The sequence below is a fragment of the Nelumbo lutea genome, chromosome 1 (genome assembly GCF_056320005.1).
Source record: "Nelumbo lutea isolate HS-2025 chromosome 1, American lotus-T2T, whole genome shotgun sequence".
In the NCBI taxonomy this organism is placed as follows: domain Eukaryota; kingdom Viridiplantae; phylum Streptophyta; class Magnoliopsida; order Proteales; family Nelumbonaceae; genus Nelumbo; species Nelumbo lutea.
Genome location: NC_142684.1, coordinates 97,009,420 through 97,027,489, shown reverse-complemented (window position 1 = coordinate 97,027,489; position 18,070 = coordinate 97,009,420). Strand labels below are relative to the sequence as shown.

General features: G+C 38.2%; 1 protein-coding gene across 1 annotated transcript; it reads right to left on the bottom strand.

Moving 5' to 3' along the window:
• Nucleotides 1–5,295: 5,295 nt before the first annotated feature.
• LOC148876297 (uncharacterized) lies at nt 5,296–7,315 on the bottom strand. The gene is made up of 2 exons (XM_088946367.1): nt 6,570–7,315; nt 5,296–6,266 (listed from the first exon to the last, which is right to left on the bottom strand). Exons 1-2 carry the CDS (start codon nt 7,015–7,017, stop codon nt 5,488–5,490), a joined length of 1,227 nt encoding a protein of 408 aa, XP_088802493.1. The 5' UTR covers nt 7,018–7,315; the 3' UTR covers nt 5,296–5,487.
• Between the last annotated feature and the right edge of the window lie 10,755 nt (nt 7,316–18,070).

Sequence of the window (18,070 nt, the reverse complement as noted above, 5' to 3'; positions counted from 1 at the left end):
TTTGACATTTGCATATTTGAGTCTTACTACATCTCCCTGCCGCATAGAGGCTTTCATAAACCTCCTTTGAGAAAAGGTTCAAAGTATCGATCGGCTGATACATGTTGTGCCAATGGCTTCCTGATACGTTCCTCCAAGGGTTGTATTGGGTCAGACATTGGTTCAGAGGGTAGTCCGGCCTTAAACTGACCCTTCTGAACTGGTTTAACTGGTTTTGGAAAATAAATAAATAAAACCTAAAAAAAAATACTAATACTGTCGATACTTTGAACCTTGCCTTTGAGATTTGCTGCATGGGAGCTTTCAAGCTTTCAAAACTTCCTTTGAGGTTTGAGATAAGGTGTGAAGTATCTATTGGCCATTGGATTTTTGATATTATGGGCACACCACTCATTGGCGCAGTATTATTAGCCTGTATTGCGCAGGTCATTCGGTAACTCTTCTACTATTTTCAGGGTCTGTTTGGTTCGTTGGGATATAGGTCTAGAATTAGAATTGGAATGGTCAGCTATTCTGGTTCCAGCCGTTTGGTCGGGCGGAATGAGATTTTAATTCCCATTCCTGGCAGTATCTGACGCTGACTCTCCTTCAGAGTTGTGCATAGACCTGTTCATGGATGAAGCATTGGGTTCAGGCATCAGATTGGGTCCATGGAAAAAGTCAAGCCTGAGTCTGGCCCATAAACAGGTATAGGTGTGCATATCTTATGGAATCCAATTTCAATTCTTTTCTGACTAAATGGGTATGCCAATATGTGATTCCAATTCCAACTATGAACCAAGGGGGTGTTGATTCCAAACCTAATGGAATCTAAGGTTTTAAAAACTGACTTGGAAATAAAACCGTTTTAGCTATTGGTTTCCAGGTCAGCAGTTTGATCGTCTGGATCGAATGGTTCAGATAGCTTGCCATTAGGGCAAATATTTTACGAGTAATGAGATTTGAGAAAGAAGAGAAAGTGATGTTGTCAGCTGAGAAAGAAAAAATGAAGAAAAGAAAGAAATGAGAGGAAAAAAGAAAAGAATAGAAAGGAAAGGAAGGAGGGAAGGAGAGAAGAAGGAAGAGGAGGGTGGTTCGATGCTCACCGGCAACAGTAATAGACTTTGAGTTCTCAGATCTGAGATCTAAGCTCTTATGTCTGAGTTCTAAGATCTTCTTCTTCAGATCTGAGACAAATTTTCTCCTACAACTTTATACTGCAAACCGCTGTTTGGGTCAAACGAGTCATTGGTTTGACCATTCGGGTCAACGGTTTTTTGACAAAGTTAACGGTTTTTGACCCAGGAATGAATTAGGGGTGAAATGAAACCGGTTGCTTGGATGATTTCTAGGCCAGATAGTCCAATCGCCCGGGTCAACGATGGTTCAATGTTTCTTTAACATATCCTGATATTTCACATTTTATATAAAATACACATTACTCTCATGTGTTTTGCTTCTTATAGTCATTTTAGCTTTAAATTTAGCGGCATTTACGATTTAGAGCCTGTCTAAGTATATTGGTATCTCAAAATTTTCACTATATCTATGATTCTTATTGCAGTTACCAATATACATATACTAATATATCACTCGTTTCTGCTGTTTGTTGCAGTTAGGGCTGTCAATGGGTGGACCCAAACCGATTGGGCCACTTCTGGTCCCAGGATCAATACTGATGGGCCGGTTCTGATTCTTATTCTATTGTCCCGATTATTATCATTTCGGGACCGATTTTATCCAATCCCAACCCAAGCCATATATAATTGGGTCCATCGTATCAGACATGATTGTCCCGAAAATCGATCAATTTAATTTTGGGTTTAAAATAAGATAAACAATTGGCTTTGTGGTTTGATTTACCACACCACTCGTGGAAAAAGAAATGAATGTACTAATGTCAAAGATGTGATCAATTGAACCAGTCGTAGGCGTCAAGGATGATACTAAACTGGCCAATAGCATCTCACTTTACTTATAATAGCTGGTGAGTAGGTACAAAGTCAGACAATCTACCCCCATTAGATAGAGACCCTACCACTTCATTTATGAGGAGAGAGAAAGCAAATAATTAAAAAATAGAACCACGTGTAGAATAGATTGAATAGTTAGTGGTTGTTAAGGTGTACACGTCTGTCTGAGGTCATTACATTTATGACCGTGTTGGTTCACCACCTTTTTTTAGCCGGATATCGAACAGTTGAACACCACTTGGACTTTGGTTTCACATGTGCTTTCCCATAAAAGGAAGGTTTTCCACGTTCAACTATAAAAACCTAGTCAATACGTGGCTGAAGCGTAAACTACAATCTGGAGTAAGCGTGAAGGAGGGAGAACTCATATCTCCTAATAAAATAAATAAATAAATAATGGGTTTGTCTATTTTGGTTTATCTCAATTTCCTTTATCCCTAAACCAATCCCTATCCTTAAAGAAGGGCCCAACCCTCTCCCTACCCAATACCCTAAAATTAATTAATATGTAAAACAATATAAGTCATTTGATTGGACTCGTTCATCCCATTTATTCCCATTAAGTAGGAGTCAATTTTTTTATTAAACTTTATGTTGAGCTAAAATTTAAGGGTTTCTATTGTTCAATCCACCTAATAAATTTTAATACAATTTATTAAATTAAAATAATGATAAGTGGGGGGAATGAATCAAATTCAAGGGGTAATGAATTCACAGGTAGGGGTATTGGTTAATAAAACCCTAAAAATTAATAAAAACCCATGAGATGATGCATTTGTTGTAATAAAAGATTTGATCAATTGAATGTGATGATAAATATATTTTATTAACGGACAAAAATATGAATGTATTTTATGAAATATGAATAGGGGTGAACATTATTCGGTTAAAACTGAAAAATCAAATAAAAAATTTTGGTTTTGGTTTTCTCGGTTTGGTTTTTTTGGTTTGTGGTTAAATTGGTTTGGTTAATTCGGTTTTTGGCTAATTTGATTTTTGATTTCGGTTTTTAAAAATAGAAATTCGATTAATTGAATTAACCAAACTTTTTATTATTATATGTAATGTATATTATATATAGTATATTATATATTTATATATTAATATATAATATACTGAAATTTGATTTTATAATATATAATATATATTATACGTTATAATATATAATAGTGTATATTATTAAGATTCAGTCTAAACTGAAAACGGAACCAAAAATTTCAGTTTTTCTAAATTTCGGTTCCAGTTTGATTTTTATTTTTTAATTCGGTTTTTAAAATTTGATTTATTCGTTTCGGTTTTTAACCAAATAAATCGAATGCTCACCCCTAAATATGAACTAATAAAAAAAAAGTAGACTTTTACTTGAAATCTAGATTTAACGTGCGGCCAATATTAATGAATACACCTTAATTTAAATCTTATATTGGTTTGTGATAATTTATTTTATTCTCCCTCCATGTTCAGACGCATTCATCCGAGAACCTCTTAATTTTAAAGAAAAAGAAAAAGTTATTCTTTTATATATAATTCATAAAAACCAAAAACCTAAATCTTAAGCTATAAATACTAAAATTATGTTGTAATTTATAAAAAAAAAAAAAAAAAAAAACTTTCGGTGGGACGTATTCCTCCGACAGGCAGAAGCCATTTTTTTTCCTCCTCGACCTCATCCACTCAACTTTTATGAGTTTTATCTGTTCAATGTTCTTTATTGTATTATATGCAGAGGAGATTCATCCTGAGCCAAAAGAAAACACCCAGCCCAGGGCCCAGCTAGTTTGGAGCAATAGTAAATTTGTCCCAACAAAATTTAGAAGAAAAAAGAAAACTAAAAGGATGCTCTGGGCCTTCTTGCATATTCTTGGTGTTAATTGAATGCTAGATATGGTACAAGAGCAAGTTTGTCCTCTTACCCGTGATTGGCGGGTCCATAAGCGATGCAGTCACTTTCCCAAACATTCTCACCTATAATGATCTGATCAATGAAAAAGAGCTGGGTCTCGATGCAATGTAGGAGTGATAATAATATCAATTTCCTCATACGTCTCACCTTTGTCAGCTTGGGTTCTTCCATCCAGTGGTTTTGGCCTTCTCTCGCCATTGAGAACGAATTCTTTTCTATATTAATGGATTTCAATACTGAATGGTTTAAATGAGTGAACTGTTATAAAATGAAAAGGTATGATTATCGATAAAAATATTTACATCAATTTTATTGATAATATCTTTACGTCGATTATAGATGTAAAATTCTACTGTGAATAGAGTTTACATCGATTAAAACTACATTCAAAACAAACACCAACAAATATAGATCAAGAGTGAAGTTTTACATCAGTTTGTATTTACATAAAAAACAAACACCAACTTCAATAAAAAAAGGGTAAATTACTCCGTAATTTCGGGTAATGGCAATTACCCTTGAACTTTCTTTTTTTGGTAACGAGTTACCCCTGAAGTTTCAAACTCTAAGAACGATTTCTTTTTCATTTGATACTGTTTTAATTGATATTAATTACATGTTGTGTTTTTTGTCATTCTAGATTTTCATAGAAGTTTTAAGTTTCTATTTTGAAGAGGTTTTCCGGATGGATAATTTGATAAATTAACTAGTCATTCAATGAGAGGGGGTTTTTATCCAAAATGAAAGTTCAAGGTAATTGCTACTACCTAAAATACATACGGGTAAGGATGTAAACAGATTGGACTGGATTTGAATCAAGGTATATTCGAATCCGATCGAATATCACATCAGATTTGGTAGGCCCCAGTTTGAATTTGAATTCTATGGGTAGGTCAGATTTTCTGATCTGATCCAATCTAACTTGTTACCAATTTAAATAGAAAACAAAAAAATATAAATATTTTTAATTATTTTCATCATATATACATATTTTTAATATAACAAATTTATAAATATATAATATTATATATATATATATATATATATATATATATATATATATTTATAAATATATAACATATATCAGATCGGATAGAGGTGATCATAATCCGATCCATTTTTATTATCCGATATGATTCCAAATCGAATGGTAGTCATTCGAATCCAATCCAATTTCTATTATCCGATATGATCCTATCCGACCAAAAATATCCGAACTGACCGTCCCGGATTTGCACCCATATATACAGGGTATAATCTGTAATTTACCATTTTAAAGAAATGATAAAGAATCAAGAAACACCCGGCCTATAATAGTAAATCTTCAGTAAAATTATTAATTAATCTTGTATTGACGAATGACGAAGCCTAGAAAGAGAGTTTTGAATTGATATTTTGATGATGAAAAGAATGTAAATATCAAAAACCCAAGAAGAGAACTACGTCCGAAATCATGTTTATTTCTTTTGCTTTCTAATCAATCCTCTGATCTTTATCCTTTCCTTCTTTGTTTTTTATACGACAGACGAAGTTACAAGGAGATTTCGATAGAGCACATCCGTACAGAACACATCAAGACATGGACAAACAATAAAAAAAAACAATGGGGTAAAGAAAACAAAAGATAGAAAATTAACCAGAGGAAGAGGACGGATAGTAGCCGGAATCCGTCCACGACGGCGTCGGGAAACCTGATCCACCATCACCACCACTACGCTGGTCACGATTTTCTGGCTGCATCATGTAACCCATTTGATGATCCCCGAAAAACAGAGGAAATGCAGTAGAGGATGTCGAAGAAGAAACTGAAGAGGTGAGTGGGGAAGAATAGGAAGAAGAAGAGGAGGGGGAGGAGGATGAACAGTGCATAGGAGCAGCTAAAGACGAGGAATAATACATCTGCTCCAGTAAACTCGTGGGTTGCCTTGAAAAATCTCTGCCGGAGCTCTGAAGTAATTGAGAGTATTCGTAGTAATCTCTTAGGTCAGAGCTGTGCTGCTGCTGTATATGAGATTGTACGAACGGTTGAGACATTTGAGAAGTCGTTGAAAGGGTATTTGGAGAACCGGAAATCGTCAACTGGGTCGTGGCAGGATTGGACAAATATGGCCTGAGTCTGACGTTCTCGGGAAAGTTGAGTTTTGCTCTGTTTCCTCTAAATCTCAGAGCAGCTTCATCGTAAGCCCTGGCAGCAGCTTCAGCTGTATCGAATGTACCAAGCCAAACTCTGGCAGCTTTATGTGGGTCCCTTATCTCTGCTGCCCATTTCCCCCACGGCCTCTGCCTCACCCCTCTGTATCTTCTTCTCCTCTCTCCCGATTCTTCATAGGTTGAAATTTCACCTGTAGCTGATGAAGTTGAAGTTGCAACAGTGGTAGTTGTAATAATGCTCGGACCTTCTTCTTTAAATACTGTAACAGAAAAAAACATGAAAAAATTATCATCCAAATTTTTGTACGAAACGATTATAGATAAATAAAACATTCTTATGCAGAATGCACGGAGAAGATTAAAATGGAAATAAGTTAAAAAAAAGAAAAACGGGATTTTAGTAAATAAAACTCATTGGGTTGTTAATAAAAACGCACTGAGGCCCTGACTGAAAGCATAAACTATGCAACTTCATAGGAAAAAAGCAAGGAAATATGGAAGTAAAGGTGGTAAATAATATCTTAAGAATCGAAGAAAAGAACTGCCCATTGAGGAAAAAATACCTGGCAAAACGGATGAAGACTCTCCTAATGACGTCCTGAATTCACCAAATCCTCTGTAAATCCTCGAAACTGCTTCAGGCAACTGGCCAGAACTCTCTTCCTCACGTCCTCTCTTCTGTCCTACACCGCTCAATGAAGAAGAAGAGGTATAAGAAGAAGGCGAAGCAGCAGCATAGGTCACCGCCACCCCAGAAGAAGCTAAAGTTGGTGCAGCAAAACCAGAAAAATTGGGTCGATAAATCCAATCTCCACTCCTCTCTCCAGACACAACGTGCGTCAGAGCCGAAACCATGGCTGACATCTCTCTTGAACGATTGTAACTCGAGAGAATGGATGCCGCCGATACATCCATGAGCTGCTGCTGTGTGGGTAGTGCCGGTGCTTGCGAGAACCCTTCATTGGTGTCTCCCTCGGTTTCTCGTGGGTTCGCCACCTTCAGAAGGCACATGAAAACCGAGCGAAGACTCAACGGACTTTGACTCCCTTTCCGGCGATTTCTAACAAACAACGCTTTCAGCCGTGATTGATTAGCGATCTATGAACTTATAAAATTCAAACGTGACGCGCCGCCTTATGACCCGTCTGGTTCCGCAACTCTCTCTCCTTCTCTGTCTACGTCTATCGAGATGTTTTTCAGGGGTTTGTTTGATTTTCATTTTTGAATCATAATTTATATATAGATTTCATTTGCAAAAAGAAACGCAAAAGATGCGGTGTGGTTTTAGTTCACACAGTTTTTGACTGACAATCTGGTGAGAAGTAAGTTACGATGGATATGGACGAGAGAGAGAGAGAATGTCGGCGTCAGGACTGAGGAGGAGAGAGAGAGAAAGAGTTCATCTTTGAATTGAAGTTCTCGTGTCGTGGCGACATTGATAGACGCCGTTGGGTGGGCCGTGGCTTCAGGTTCAGGCTCGTGGATTAAATGATTTTGGTGATTTTAGGGCTTAGGGGTTCATCTTTAACTCTTAATTATGTTTGGTTTGAAGGGAAAGGTAAGGAAGGGAAGAGAAAGCTAAGAAAACGTATATAAGATTACTTTTCCCTTACTTTCCCTACTTTTTTTTCTTTTAAACCAAACATGGCCTTAAGTGATGGATAGGCTCCATGGTGGGTAACACAGCTACGTTCTTAATTTGGGAGAATCTTTAGGGTTTTATTGTATGATAATATAAATGATGTGGGCGTGTTGTCCACCGTTTGATGGTCCAATGCCTGTTTGACAGAGGAGCAAATTAAAAGCTGTAGGACTACACCCAACAAAGCCACATCATTCATGTTCATGTCGTTAGAGAAGCTTAAACTACACTGAGCAGAGATCGGATCAGCCCCCACAACGTCACACAGTACATCTCTGCCCGTATATTGAGTATCTTCCGATGTTTCCAATACATGGCGGGAAGGGTCCAATGTACTGTCAGACATTGTGGGGGCAGTCTTGTGGGGTTGATATAACTTACCACAAAATTATAATTTATAACATGGGTAAGGGTTAAGGGCCCGTTTGAGGGCTGAATTCAAGACTCACCTAAGCTGGTTCAATTATTTAAACAATGTTTTTGGTATTTTTTGCATCATTGCATTGTGTGTTTATTTCCTCACATGAGTGTCATATAGAATTAAGATTAGCTGAATGCGATGGTTGTTCAACATACTAGAGAATCAATAAAAATGTTTCATGTCAGTAATAAATTTATGGATTTCACTGTGAAAGGAGCAAGTCTCATATATTTTATTATTGGCATACAAATATTCTGCTTTTACCTCATGTTGTATTAAATAAAACATTTCCAATTTAAGAAGATGTTGTCATTGACATTTTTTTTTGGAGAACAGATCCAATGTAGATTTATGATTTCCACTGCAGAGCTATAAACATTCAAAATGTCAAAAATCCACACTCTATGCACTCATACTTAACTGTGAATTGGCATTAATTCCTAATTGGCAGCTACCCCAATGTATTTTGAACCTACAAATTTTGACACTGGGCTGAACCGTCATTCTCCCTAGCAACATTACATTTATGCATTGACAAATGAAAGACCAATGCATATTTACATTGATAATAAGATGTAAAAGTACATCAATAAAAAAGAAGTAAAAGTGGACTTTTGATAAAAAAAAAAAAAGAAAAAAAAATATATGCTTTATTGAAATTTGTGTTTGCATCCATTACACTAGAAGTCTGAAGATGAATTTATTGGTGCAAAACTAATCCAACTTTATAATTTATATAAACCGTTTTATACTCTACATATTTGCATTCACATTTATTGTCTTATGTGGTGATTAATGACACTTATATATAATAAACAGTGATAAGTAAATTAATATTACATTCATACGATGTATTTTGTATCCAATAGATTTTTTTTCTACATTTCCGATGCTTAAATCAAGTACAAATGCAACACCACAATAGCCTCAAATAGACAATCCTTCCCACGACGAATTGGGATTAGCTGAATGCTTTAGGTGTGTGGCGGCTGTGAGATCAATGATAATGCCCCATTCCATTGATAAAATAGATGGGTCCACACTAATAGGGCGAATGCTTGTGAGTCCCATGTATTAACTGTTGTAAAGTGTTATAATCCTATCCCTCCAACGAGTAACCAAAAGCCAATTTGGGCTATGTGGATTTTCCGCCAATCAATAGGCTATCTTTGTTGGCCCCCCATCTCATAAAGCTATAAGTTGCTTCACTTTAGCCCTCCTACGAGCCCAGGCGGACCTATGCCACGGGTTGAGTCTTGGGCTAGGCTGAGCAATAGACCGGGTCAAGTCATGAGAGGTTTATTTAAAAATAATGAAAAAAAAATAGTGAAAGTTTTAAAGTAAATTAATAAAATAGACAAAAAACAAAAAAAAATATTGAAATTTTATTTTATATGAATTTTGATGTATACAATTGTTTATATATGTAATAATAAAATGAAATAGTATTAAAATTTGAAAATAAAATTTTATAAACTAATATTTTATATATATATATATATATATATATATATATATATATATATATATATATATATATGGATCGTGCTAGCATGCAGGCTACAGATGAAACAACTCGTGTGCTATTGTGCCAAGCCAACCCAATTTCATGTCAGGCCATAGGCAGCACAGCCTGCATGCCATCATATTGGGCCGGGCCGGGTAGGGGTCTCACAGTTCGTTACCCGAACCGTGAGCCTTTTTTTTTAATCGAACCGGTAGCAGCGATTTTTGGAAAACCGATAATCGGAACTGAACCAAAACCAGTCAGTTAATTGGTTGACCGTTTCGATTAACTGTTGGTTCGGTTCGCCAATTTTTTGGTTTTTTAGTTTTTATAATATATATTATAAAAATATATAATAAAAAATTATAAAAAATATAAAAATATATATAATATACATAAATATATAGAAAAACATGTATACTGGTCAGTTCAGTTAACTACCGATTTTTATATTGGTTAACCGAAACCGAATCAAAGTTTTTAAAGCACCAAACCAGCCGGTTTGATTAACCGATTTTTGATTCGATTTCAATCAATTCGATCTTTCAGTTTTTTTTTTTTTTTTTTTTTTTTCTCTCACCCCTAGCCACAGGCGACACTCGCACACTAGTAGCTTATAAGTTATGTTTGGTGAAAAATCTTAACCGCCCAAATCGGCTGTATCATTTAAAAGGTTGCCTACATCAACAGCCTAAAACTATGCTTAGTGAAAAATAGAAGCAACCAAATCAGCTATGGACCAGCAAATGGAAGAGCGGTCCAGTTCGGCTTCTTTGAATATCATATCCGGAATGCTTGCCAAGATAATCCGAATTCTCTAATTCTTAGACAGCTAAGTTTATCTTCAGATCAGTCCTAGCAAACAGGGGCCCAAAGAAGTAAAGGTGAAGGAGGTAATCATGGTGCATAACATAGCCACGTGGCTTATAATTTTAGGCCTGATTTTTAAGGAAAGACTAAAAATGAAGTATGAAATCATGTGGGGTGTGGCAGTTCCAACAAGGTGGTTAAAAACTCTTTTAAAAGAAAAAAAAATAAAAAAGAGCCTCGAAGAATACAGGGTAAGAAGAGGAACACAGAGAGCACTTTCCAACTATATTCCTTCTTAACTCATTATTCATTATTCTTGTATTGTAAATGAAAGATTCCATTTTAATGGCTATAAAAGTATCATGAAGCTTTGAAAACATAAAAGCATTCGAGTGGCTGAATCATTTGCCTCATTCGCTTGTTGGGAGTCTAAACTTTAAAAGAAGACCGAATCTGCTACAGCCCGAGTTGAAACAATTTGCCAAGTCATGAAAGGAGGCCCAGCGAGTCCAATCTATCGAATAATTTGAATGTACCCACAGTACCATAGGTCCTGAACTGAACTGACCCTATTATAAAGCGTGGAATTGGTCTTCTCTCTAAAGGGTGGGTTCTGGTCCTAAAATCAGGCCAGGGGGGAACCCGTGTTAGGGTTAACGTGGACTTGTGTAAATCAGGCTACATGAACATGAACAACCCAGCGTTGGCAGCACAGATCTTTGGTCTTCTCTTCACTCAAATTAATAGCGACGAGCTTACAAAGAAAAAGAAAAGTTGATGAGGACGAGGTGGAATAGTGGAAACTCCGAAAAAGGCTTAATCTTAAGGAAAATTCCCGAGTGCCGATTTAGTATCTGTACTTTAAATTGTGATAATATAATACTCGAACTTTCAATTTGCAACAATTTGGTACCAGTATTAAATTTCTATAAGTTAGAAGACCAAAAAGTCTTGAATACCCCCAGCTCTTCTTCTTCCTCCTGCCTAGTCGTAGATCCTCTACCACTTCTGCTTCTGCCTTCATCACCACGTACCCTTCGAGCGAGTCCCAGGAATTTGGTCCTCTTCAAGTACTTGTTCGACTCCACATGAGCTCTTCGCGGTGGTTCCAGGAGCACATCCTCGAGTCCATCTAATGCGGCCTTCTTGGCTTCTGAAGGGAACGCGCAGAGGCGCCTCTTATTTGGCCAAAACACTCCAAACACTCCAAAACCTCTGTAAACCCTTTTCTTTTGTATAGATTTGTACAGAAGGAGAAGTCTAATTTGTTGGGCGAAATTTCAATCGCCATGTCTCAAACTTCGCCGGAAAACTATGACCGTATCCTTCATCAGTATCTCAACAACTCATCATCCATTCGAGATGCTTTACTTGAACCCCTCCCCCAACCGTCGTCTCTCGAATCAGCATTTGTCCGTCTAAATCTCTCCGGAAACCCTTCTCTCCAATCTTCGTTCCTTCCATTGGCACCCCCACGCTTACGACGATGCACCGATGCTAGGAAATCAATCCATTAGCAATCGAACTTCTACAAACGAAGGCTTACTGTCTTTCTCTTTTCATCAGATGCAACAAGCCACGTTCGAGTTGCAGCAATTAAAGCTACAAGACGCGGTCTTAGGCCAGATCGCTGCGTTTATGCGGAACCATGACCGTAATCCTACTCTTCCTGACACTTCGGATTGTTTCTCCCCAACTGCTTTCAGCAACAATCCACGTATGAAGTTATTGAACCGTAGAGAAGGATTAGATGTAATGGCATCTCAGAATGGATATGGGGGATCTTGTTGTAATAGCCATTCTAGGAATCAATCTTGCTTTCAGCGGAGGACACCATCTACACGAGAGTCCATGAAGCGGAGGCCCTCTTCTTGTGCAAACGGGTTCCACTTAGACTCTGGCGCGCATTGCAGAACAGAAAAGATAGATGGTCCGGCGTTAGAGCTGGAGAATTCGAATATGGTGAGGGCCCTGTCATGTAGTCGCCATCTTCATCATGAGTACTCGTCTTTGGAAGAATTAAGGGGCCGGATAATGGAGGTGGCCAAGGATCAAAATGGGTGTCGTTTCTTGCAGAAGAAATTCGAGGAGGGAAGCGAAGAGGAGATAGAGATGATCTCGGAGGTGAAGGACCATGTGAGCCAGTTAATGGTGGACCCTTTTGGGAATTACCTTGTTCAGAAGCTTATAGAAGTATGCAATGAAAATCAGAGAACAGAAATTCTTCACGTTGTTACGAAAGAGAAATTTGAACTTGTTGCCATATGCCTTAATCCTCATGGGTACCGTTGGTTACTCTGTTATTGTTTGAGAGAAATGTGAACAAATAGATCCATATGTTTGGTGGACGAACTGTTGTTGGAGTGCAAACACGGACGACTAGGCGGGAGGAAGAAGAAGGGCTGGGGGTATTTTAGGACTTTTTCATCTTCTAACTGACAGAAATTTAACATCGGTAGTAAATTATTGCAAATTGAAAGTTCGTCTATTAAATTGTCACTATTTAAAGTACGAATACTAAATTGACACTCTACTAAAGTATATACCTATGGCGAATTTTTCCTAATCTTAATGTCAACTATGACTTCAGTCAAACCTATCAAACGTGGAACCAGACCCTTCAAGTTTTACGTTCCCGGCTCACCTCGAACAAAGATCGGGGAGCACCGACCCGGTAATATAATTGTACAGTGAGCATCCCTTTTTAATGGCCAAAGAATTTGGACCATGGGGGTTGAGCCGCTCTAGGCTGCCAATCCTGTCCATACTTCTCCATAAAATTTGTATCTCATTAATAATTATATCAGATGCAGATTTAAATTCATTGATTTGATTAAAATTCAAGTCTAATAAAAAATTATTATATATAATATATATAGATATTATACATAAATATAAAGTTTATAAACAATAAAAATTAATATTTTATATGTATCAGTTAATGGTTGTTTAGTTTGTATCTTCATCTTTTAATTTGAATTTTCATTATTCAAACAGCTCAAAAGTAAAAATACTAAAAATAAGTAAACAGCGTCTAAAGTCTAGACGTTAGACAGTTAGAGACTCAGAAAGGCAGAGACTTTCTAGTTTAGTAGTTCTAGCAATTTCGACTTTCCAAGGCATATAGGAAATACAAGGTCACTAATGGACCTGTGTGAGACCAGAGCTGGCTTATTCTTCTGTCTTTCATTTATTGAGAATTTAAGTATATATATACATAAATACAACCACCGAACCTCCTAAGCTAGAACTCCTAAGTTTACAGGGACTTAAATATATCTTTCCTATCTTATCTGAACTATTCATGACAAGGAAATGATACAAATAAGATAATACTGAATGGACTCCTAATCCTAACACCCCCCCCTCAAGTTGGAGCATGCAGATTGTGAATGTCCAACTTGCGGAGAAAGTACTCAAATTCTCTACGATTCAGTGCTTTTGTAAAAATGTCTGCCAGCTAAATAGTAGTCGACACATAAGCAGGACGAATGCAACCATTTTGAATCTCATCACGTACAAAATGGCAATCAACTTCAATATGTTTCGTACACTCATGAAACACTGGGTTTGCTGCAATATTCAAGGCTGCCTAACTATCACAATATAATCGCATTGGGTTTGAATGCGTAACTCCAAGAGCCAATAACAATCCCTTCAGCCATTTTAATTCACACGTGGTTGTGGCCATAGAACGATACTTTGCTTCCGCCGAAGAATGAGTCACTGTGTGTTGCTTCTTAGTTTTTCAGGAAATAGGCGATTTCCCAAGTAGAATAAACCATCCAGACAGAGAACGTCGGGACAAAGGACAACTCGCCCAGTCTGAATCACACCATGCATATAACTGCAAGTCACAATCTGAATGCAAGAGAATTCCTTGACCAGGATTTCCTTTCAAGTAGCGCACCACTCGCAATGCAACCTCCCAATGTCTTTTTTGCGGTTACTGCATGAATTGGGACAGAACGTGCACACAATAAGACAACTCAGGACGAGTTGCTAAGAGATAAATAAGCCTGCCCACCAAGCGCCCGTATCGCTCAAGATCAGATAAGAGAGGCCCATCTGTCAATGCCAGATTGTGATTCTGCTCCATAGGAAAAGGAGCAGGTTTTACACCAAGTAATCCAACTTCAGCGATAATATCCAGAGCATACTTTTGTTGAGACAGAAAAATTCCCATTGAGTTTCGGGCAACTTCAATGCCCAGAAAATATTTCAATGGTCCAAAGTCTTTCATATGAAAGCAGTCACTCAAATATTTTTTGAAGACTTGAATTGCCATATGATCATTACCTAACACGATAATGTCGTTCACATACACGAGGACAAGCACATGTACTTGTCTCGACGAAAGGTGAATAGGGAGTAATCTGAACCTGATTGTTGAAACCTATATGTCTTCAAGGCTGCGGTTAATTTAGCAAACCAACATCTCGGCGCTTGTTTCAAACCATACAAAGATTTTCGCAACCGACACACCATACCTGGTTTATCTGACTGAAAACCAGGAGGCATTCGCATGTAGACTTCCTCATGAAGGTCATCGTGCAAGAATGCATTATGTACGTCCATTTGATGAAACTCCCAATTTCTATCTGCTGCAACTGCAAGAAAGGTACGAATAATAACTATTTTTGCAACTGGGGCAAAAGTTTCATTATAATCAATTCCCTCAACTTGCTTGTTCCCAAAGATCACGAGACGGGCTTTGTATCTTTCCACTGTCCCATCAGTGTTGTACTTGATTCGATATACCCATTTTCATCTTATGGCTCATTTTCCGGATGGCAAAGGCTCTACGGTCCATGTCTGATTATTCTCAAGTGCCTGTATTTCTTTCTGCATTGCATCCCTCCATTTTTCATCCTTTATGGCCTCAGCAAAAGAAGTAGGTTCAACTCCTGCAGCAATAGCTGCTAAGAAAGCACGACGTCGATAAGAAAAATTGTTACAATTCACATAGTTATCTATGGGATAAGGATTACTTGTAGGATGCGATTGGCTGAGTGAGCTTGCAAAGGGACGCAGAGAAGGACTCAAACATTGTGTGGTGTGAAGCACATAGTCTCTTAACCTTGTGGACAGTTGTTTCTATTGATGCCCACGCCCTAAATGAAAATCAGAGTGCTATTGTTGCTCAATATTGCCACCCCCTGACGTCAGAACTGTCTTCGCTTATATTTTCTGTGGTGGCATCAGAAGAATGCATGGGTTCACTAGCATTGGCATTTGGATCTACGTGGGTTCCTTCTTCTACACTGACTCCTTCTTCTGCAAGTTCACCTCGCTGGTTAGTCTCCATCTCGCCATTTGCTTGTCTTGGTAAATAAGTGGATGGCACCAATACCTCATCTGTCCCACCTATTCCACAATGAAATTGGCATTGTGCTTTGTTTGGTTGCTTATCCTCCTTGCGTGTATAAGGGAATTCATGCTCTAAAAATGTAGCATCTCTTGATGCAAAGAATATGCTGGACTCTAAATCATACAGGCTCCATCCTTTCTTTCCAAAAGGATACCCAACAAAAACACACCGTCTGCTTCAACTAACAAATTTATCCCCTCCATGTCCATGATTGTGCGCATATGCTAAGCAACCAAAAACTCGCACATTATCATAAGAAGGAGGTCGCCCAAATAACATTTCATAGGGAGTCTTTCCCTTCAACAGAATGGACGGTGTCCGACTGATCAAATAACATGCGGTCAGGACACATTCCCCCAAAAACTCAATAGGCAAGCTAGCTTGAAAGCGCAAAGCTTGGGCAACATTGAGTATGTGGTGGTGCTTGCGTTTAACCCTCCCGTTTTGTTGAGAGGTCCCGACACAAGTGGTTTGATGAATAATACCACTTCAGCAAAATAACTAGCCAAGCATACAAACTCAGTCCCATTATCAGTATGGATCACCTTTACAGGTTTGTTAAATTGCCTTTGAACCATAGCAAAAAAATTTCGAAGAACCCGTCCCACTTCCGTCTTATCAACCAGAAGATAAATCCAAATGTCTCTAGAAAAATCGTCTACTATGGTCAAGAAATAATGAGCACCACAAGAAGTTGTAGTTCTATAAGGACCCCACAAATCACAATGAATTAACTCAAAAATGTCGGATGCTTTGTTATTATTAGAAACAAACTCTTCTCGACATTGTTTAGCTCGGAAGCATGCATCACAACCCTTAATATTGTCATCATTACTATTCTTAGTACTAATAAAAGGCAGCAACTTAACAATTCTATAAGAAGGATGCCCTAACCTTTGATGCCAAATATCGCCATTCGTCCTGCTTTCTGTAGTCTTCATTGCTCTTGTTGATGCAATGCTCCGGAAATAATAGAGTCCCTCTCGCTGTTCACCCGCTCCAATCAGCATTCTCGTAGTGTAGTCATGTATCACACAGAATTTATTAGTGAACTGGACAATACAATTCGATTCCTCAATCAATTGCGATTCGGAAAGCAAATTGCAATTCAAACTAGGCACATATAAAACACTAGTCAGTTTCAAATGATCGTCTAGTGCAACTGTGCCTTCTTTCTCTGCTATTGTCGCTTTCCCATCTGGTAGCCCGATAGATCACGGAATGACATTCTTTATGTCTCTCATCGACTCGAGGCTTCTTGTCATATGATGAGAGGCCCCTATGTCTATTATCCATTCTGTCAATTTTTGCTTACCACTTAGTCGTTGACTCTCCTTTTTTTGTGTGTTCAAAAGTTTGAGTAACATGTTCCACTGCTCACTACTCAGTCCATTTAACCCAGTCTTGGCTGCATCAATTGATTCTCCTTGAGACGCATTGCCTTGCGCAGAGGCTTTGGCTGTATGGGCCTTGACTTGGCTGCCACGACCTTTTCCTCCTACCCCTGCTTCTTGTTTCTGTTCACCCTATTCTTTTTCTTTGTTTTCAGCCATACCGACTATTGTGTCTGAAAACCCACAATCGATGGCAGAATCGCCACAAATGATAAAGAGCCGATCTCCGCTGCCGCAGAATGTTGACTCGCCGGAGACTTGAGCCCTTGTTAGGATGGTTGTCCGATCAATAGTCTCGGCCAAACGGAACTTCTACAAAAGGAGAAGAATTTCCTTCTCTATTCTTCTGTATGAATGGCCTCCCGTCTTCTCATCGCCTCTCTTCTTGCCTTTACGTTCTGCTTATTAGCAGAGTCATGAAACTGTTCTCTTCTGTTCTCTTCAACGAACTCTTGTTGTCATTGCTTCACCCATCAACCAATAAAAGACCGTGGGTGGAGGAAGACCCAAGACGAGCTTAGCAAAGACAAGACCTGTCAATTCGATATCGCCAGTCTCTCTGTTGTGAAGATCATCAATCTCTCTCTGCCACAAGACGACCAGAGCCCATCGACGAAGTTCAGAACCCCAGATAGACTAACAGTGCTCCAAAGCTATTACTTCCTCTGTCATTGTGACTCCTCTATCTCTAAGCTTTCCTTCTTCCAATCTGAAAGATCAAGCGAATAGTCGACATCTTCCACGACGATCACCGATTTGTTGGAAGTCGAGATCCAGAGCTTCCTCAGCTGTGAATTACTAGATACAGCTGTTAATTCGAGGTCATAGATGAGGAAATTCACAATGGCAGTGAACAGGCTTGTCTTTCCAGTTCCCGGCGGGCCGTATTGTGAAACCAGAGCTTACGACTCCAACCAGC

Excerpts from the sequence above, each read along its gene's own strand:
- LOC148876297 (XM_088946367.1), bottom strand. The coding sequence starts at position 7,017 with ATGTGCCTTCTGAAGGTGGCGAACCCACGAGAAACCGAGGGAGACACC. Across the intron at positions 6,267-6,569 it reads GTCTTCATCCGTTTTGCCAG|TATTTAAAGAAGAAGGTCCG; the intron begins GTATTTTTTCCT and ends TTTCTGTTACAG.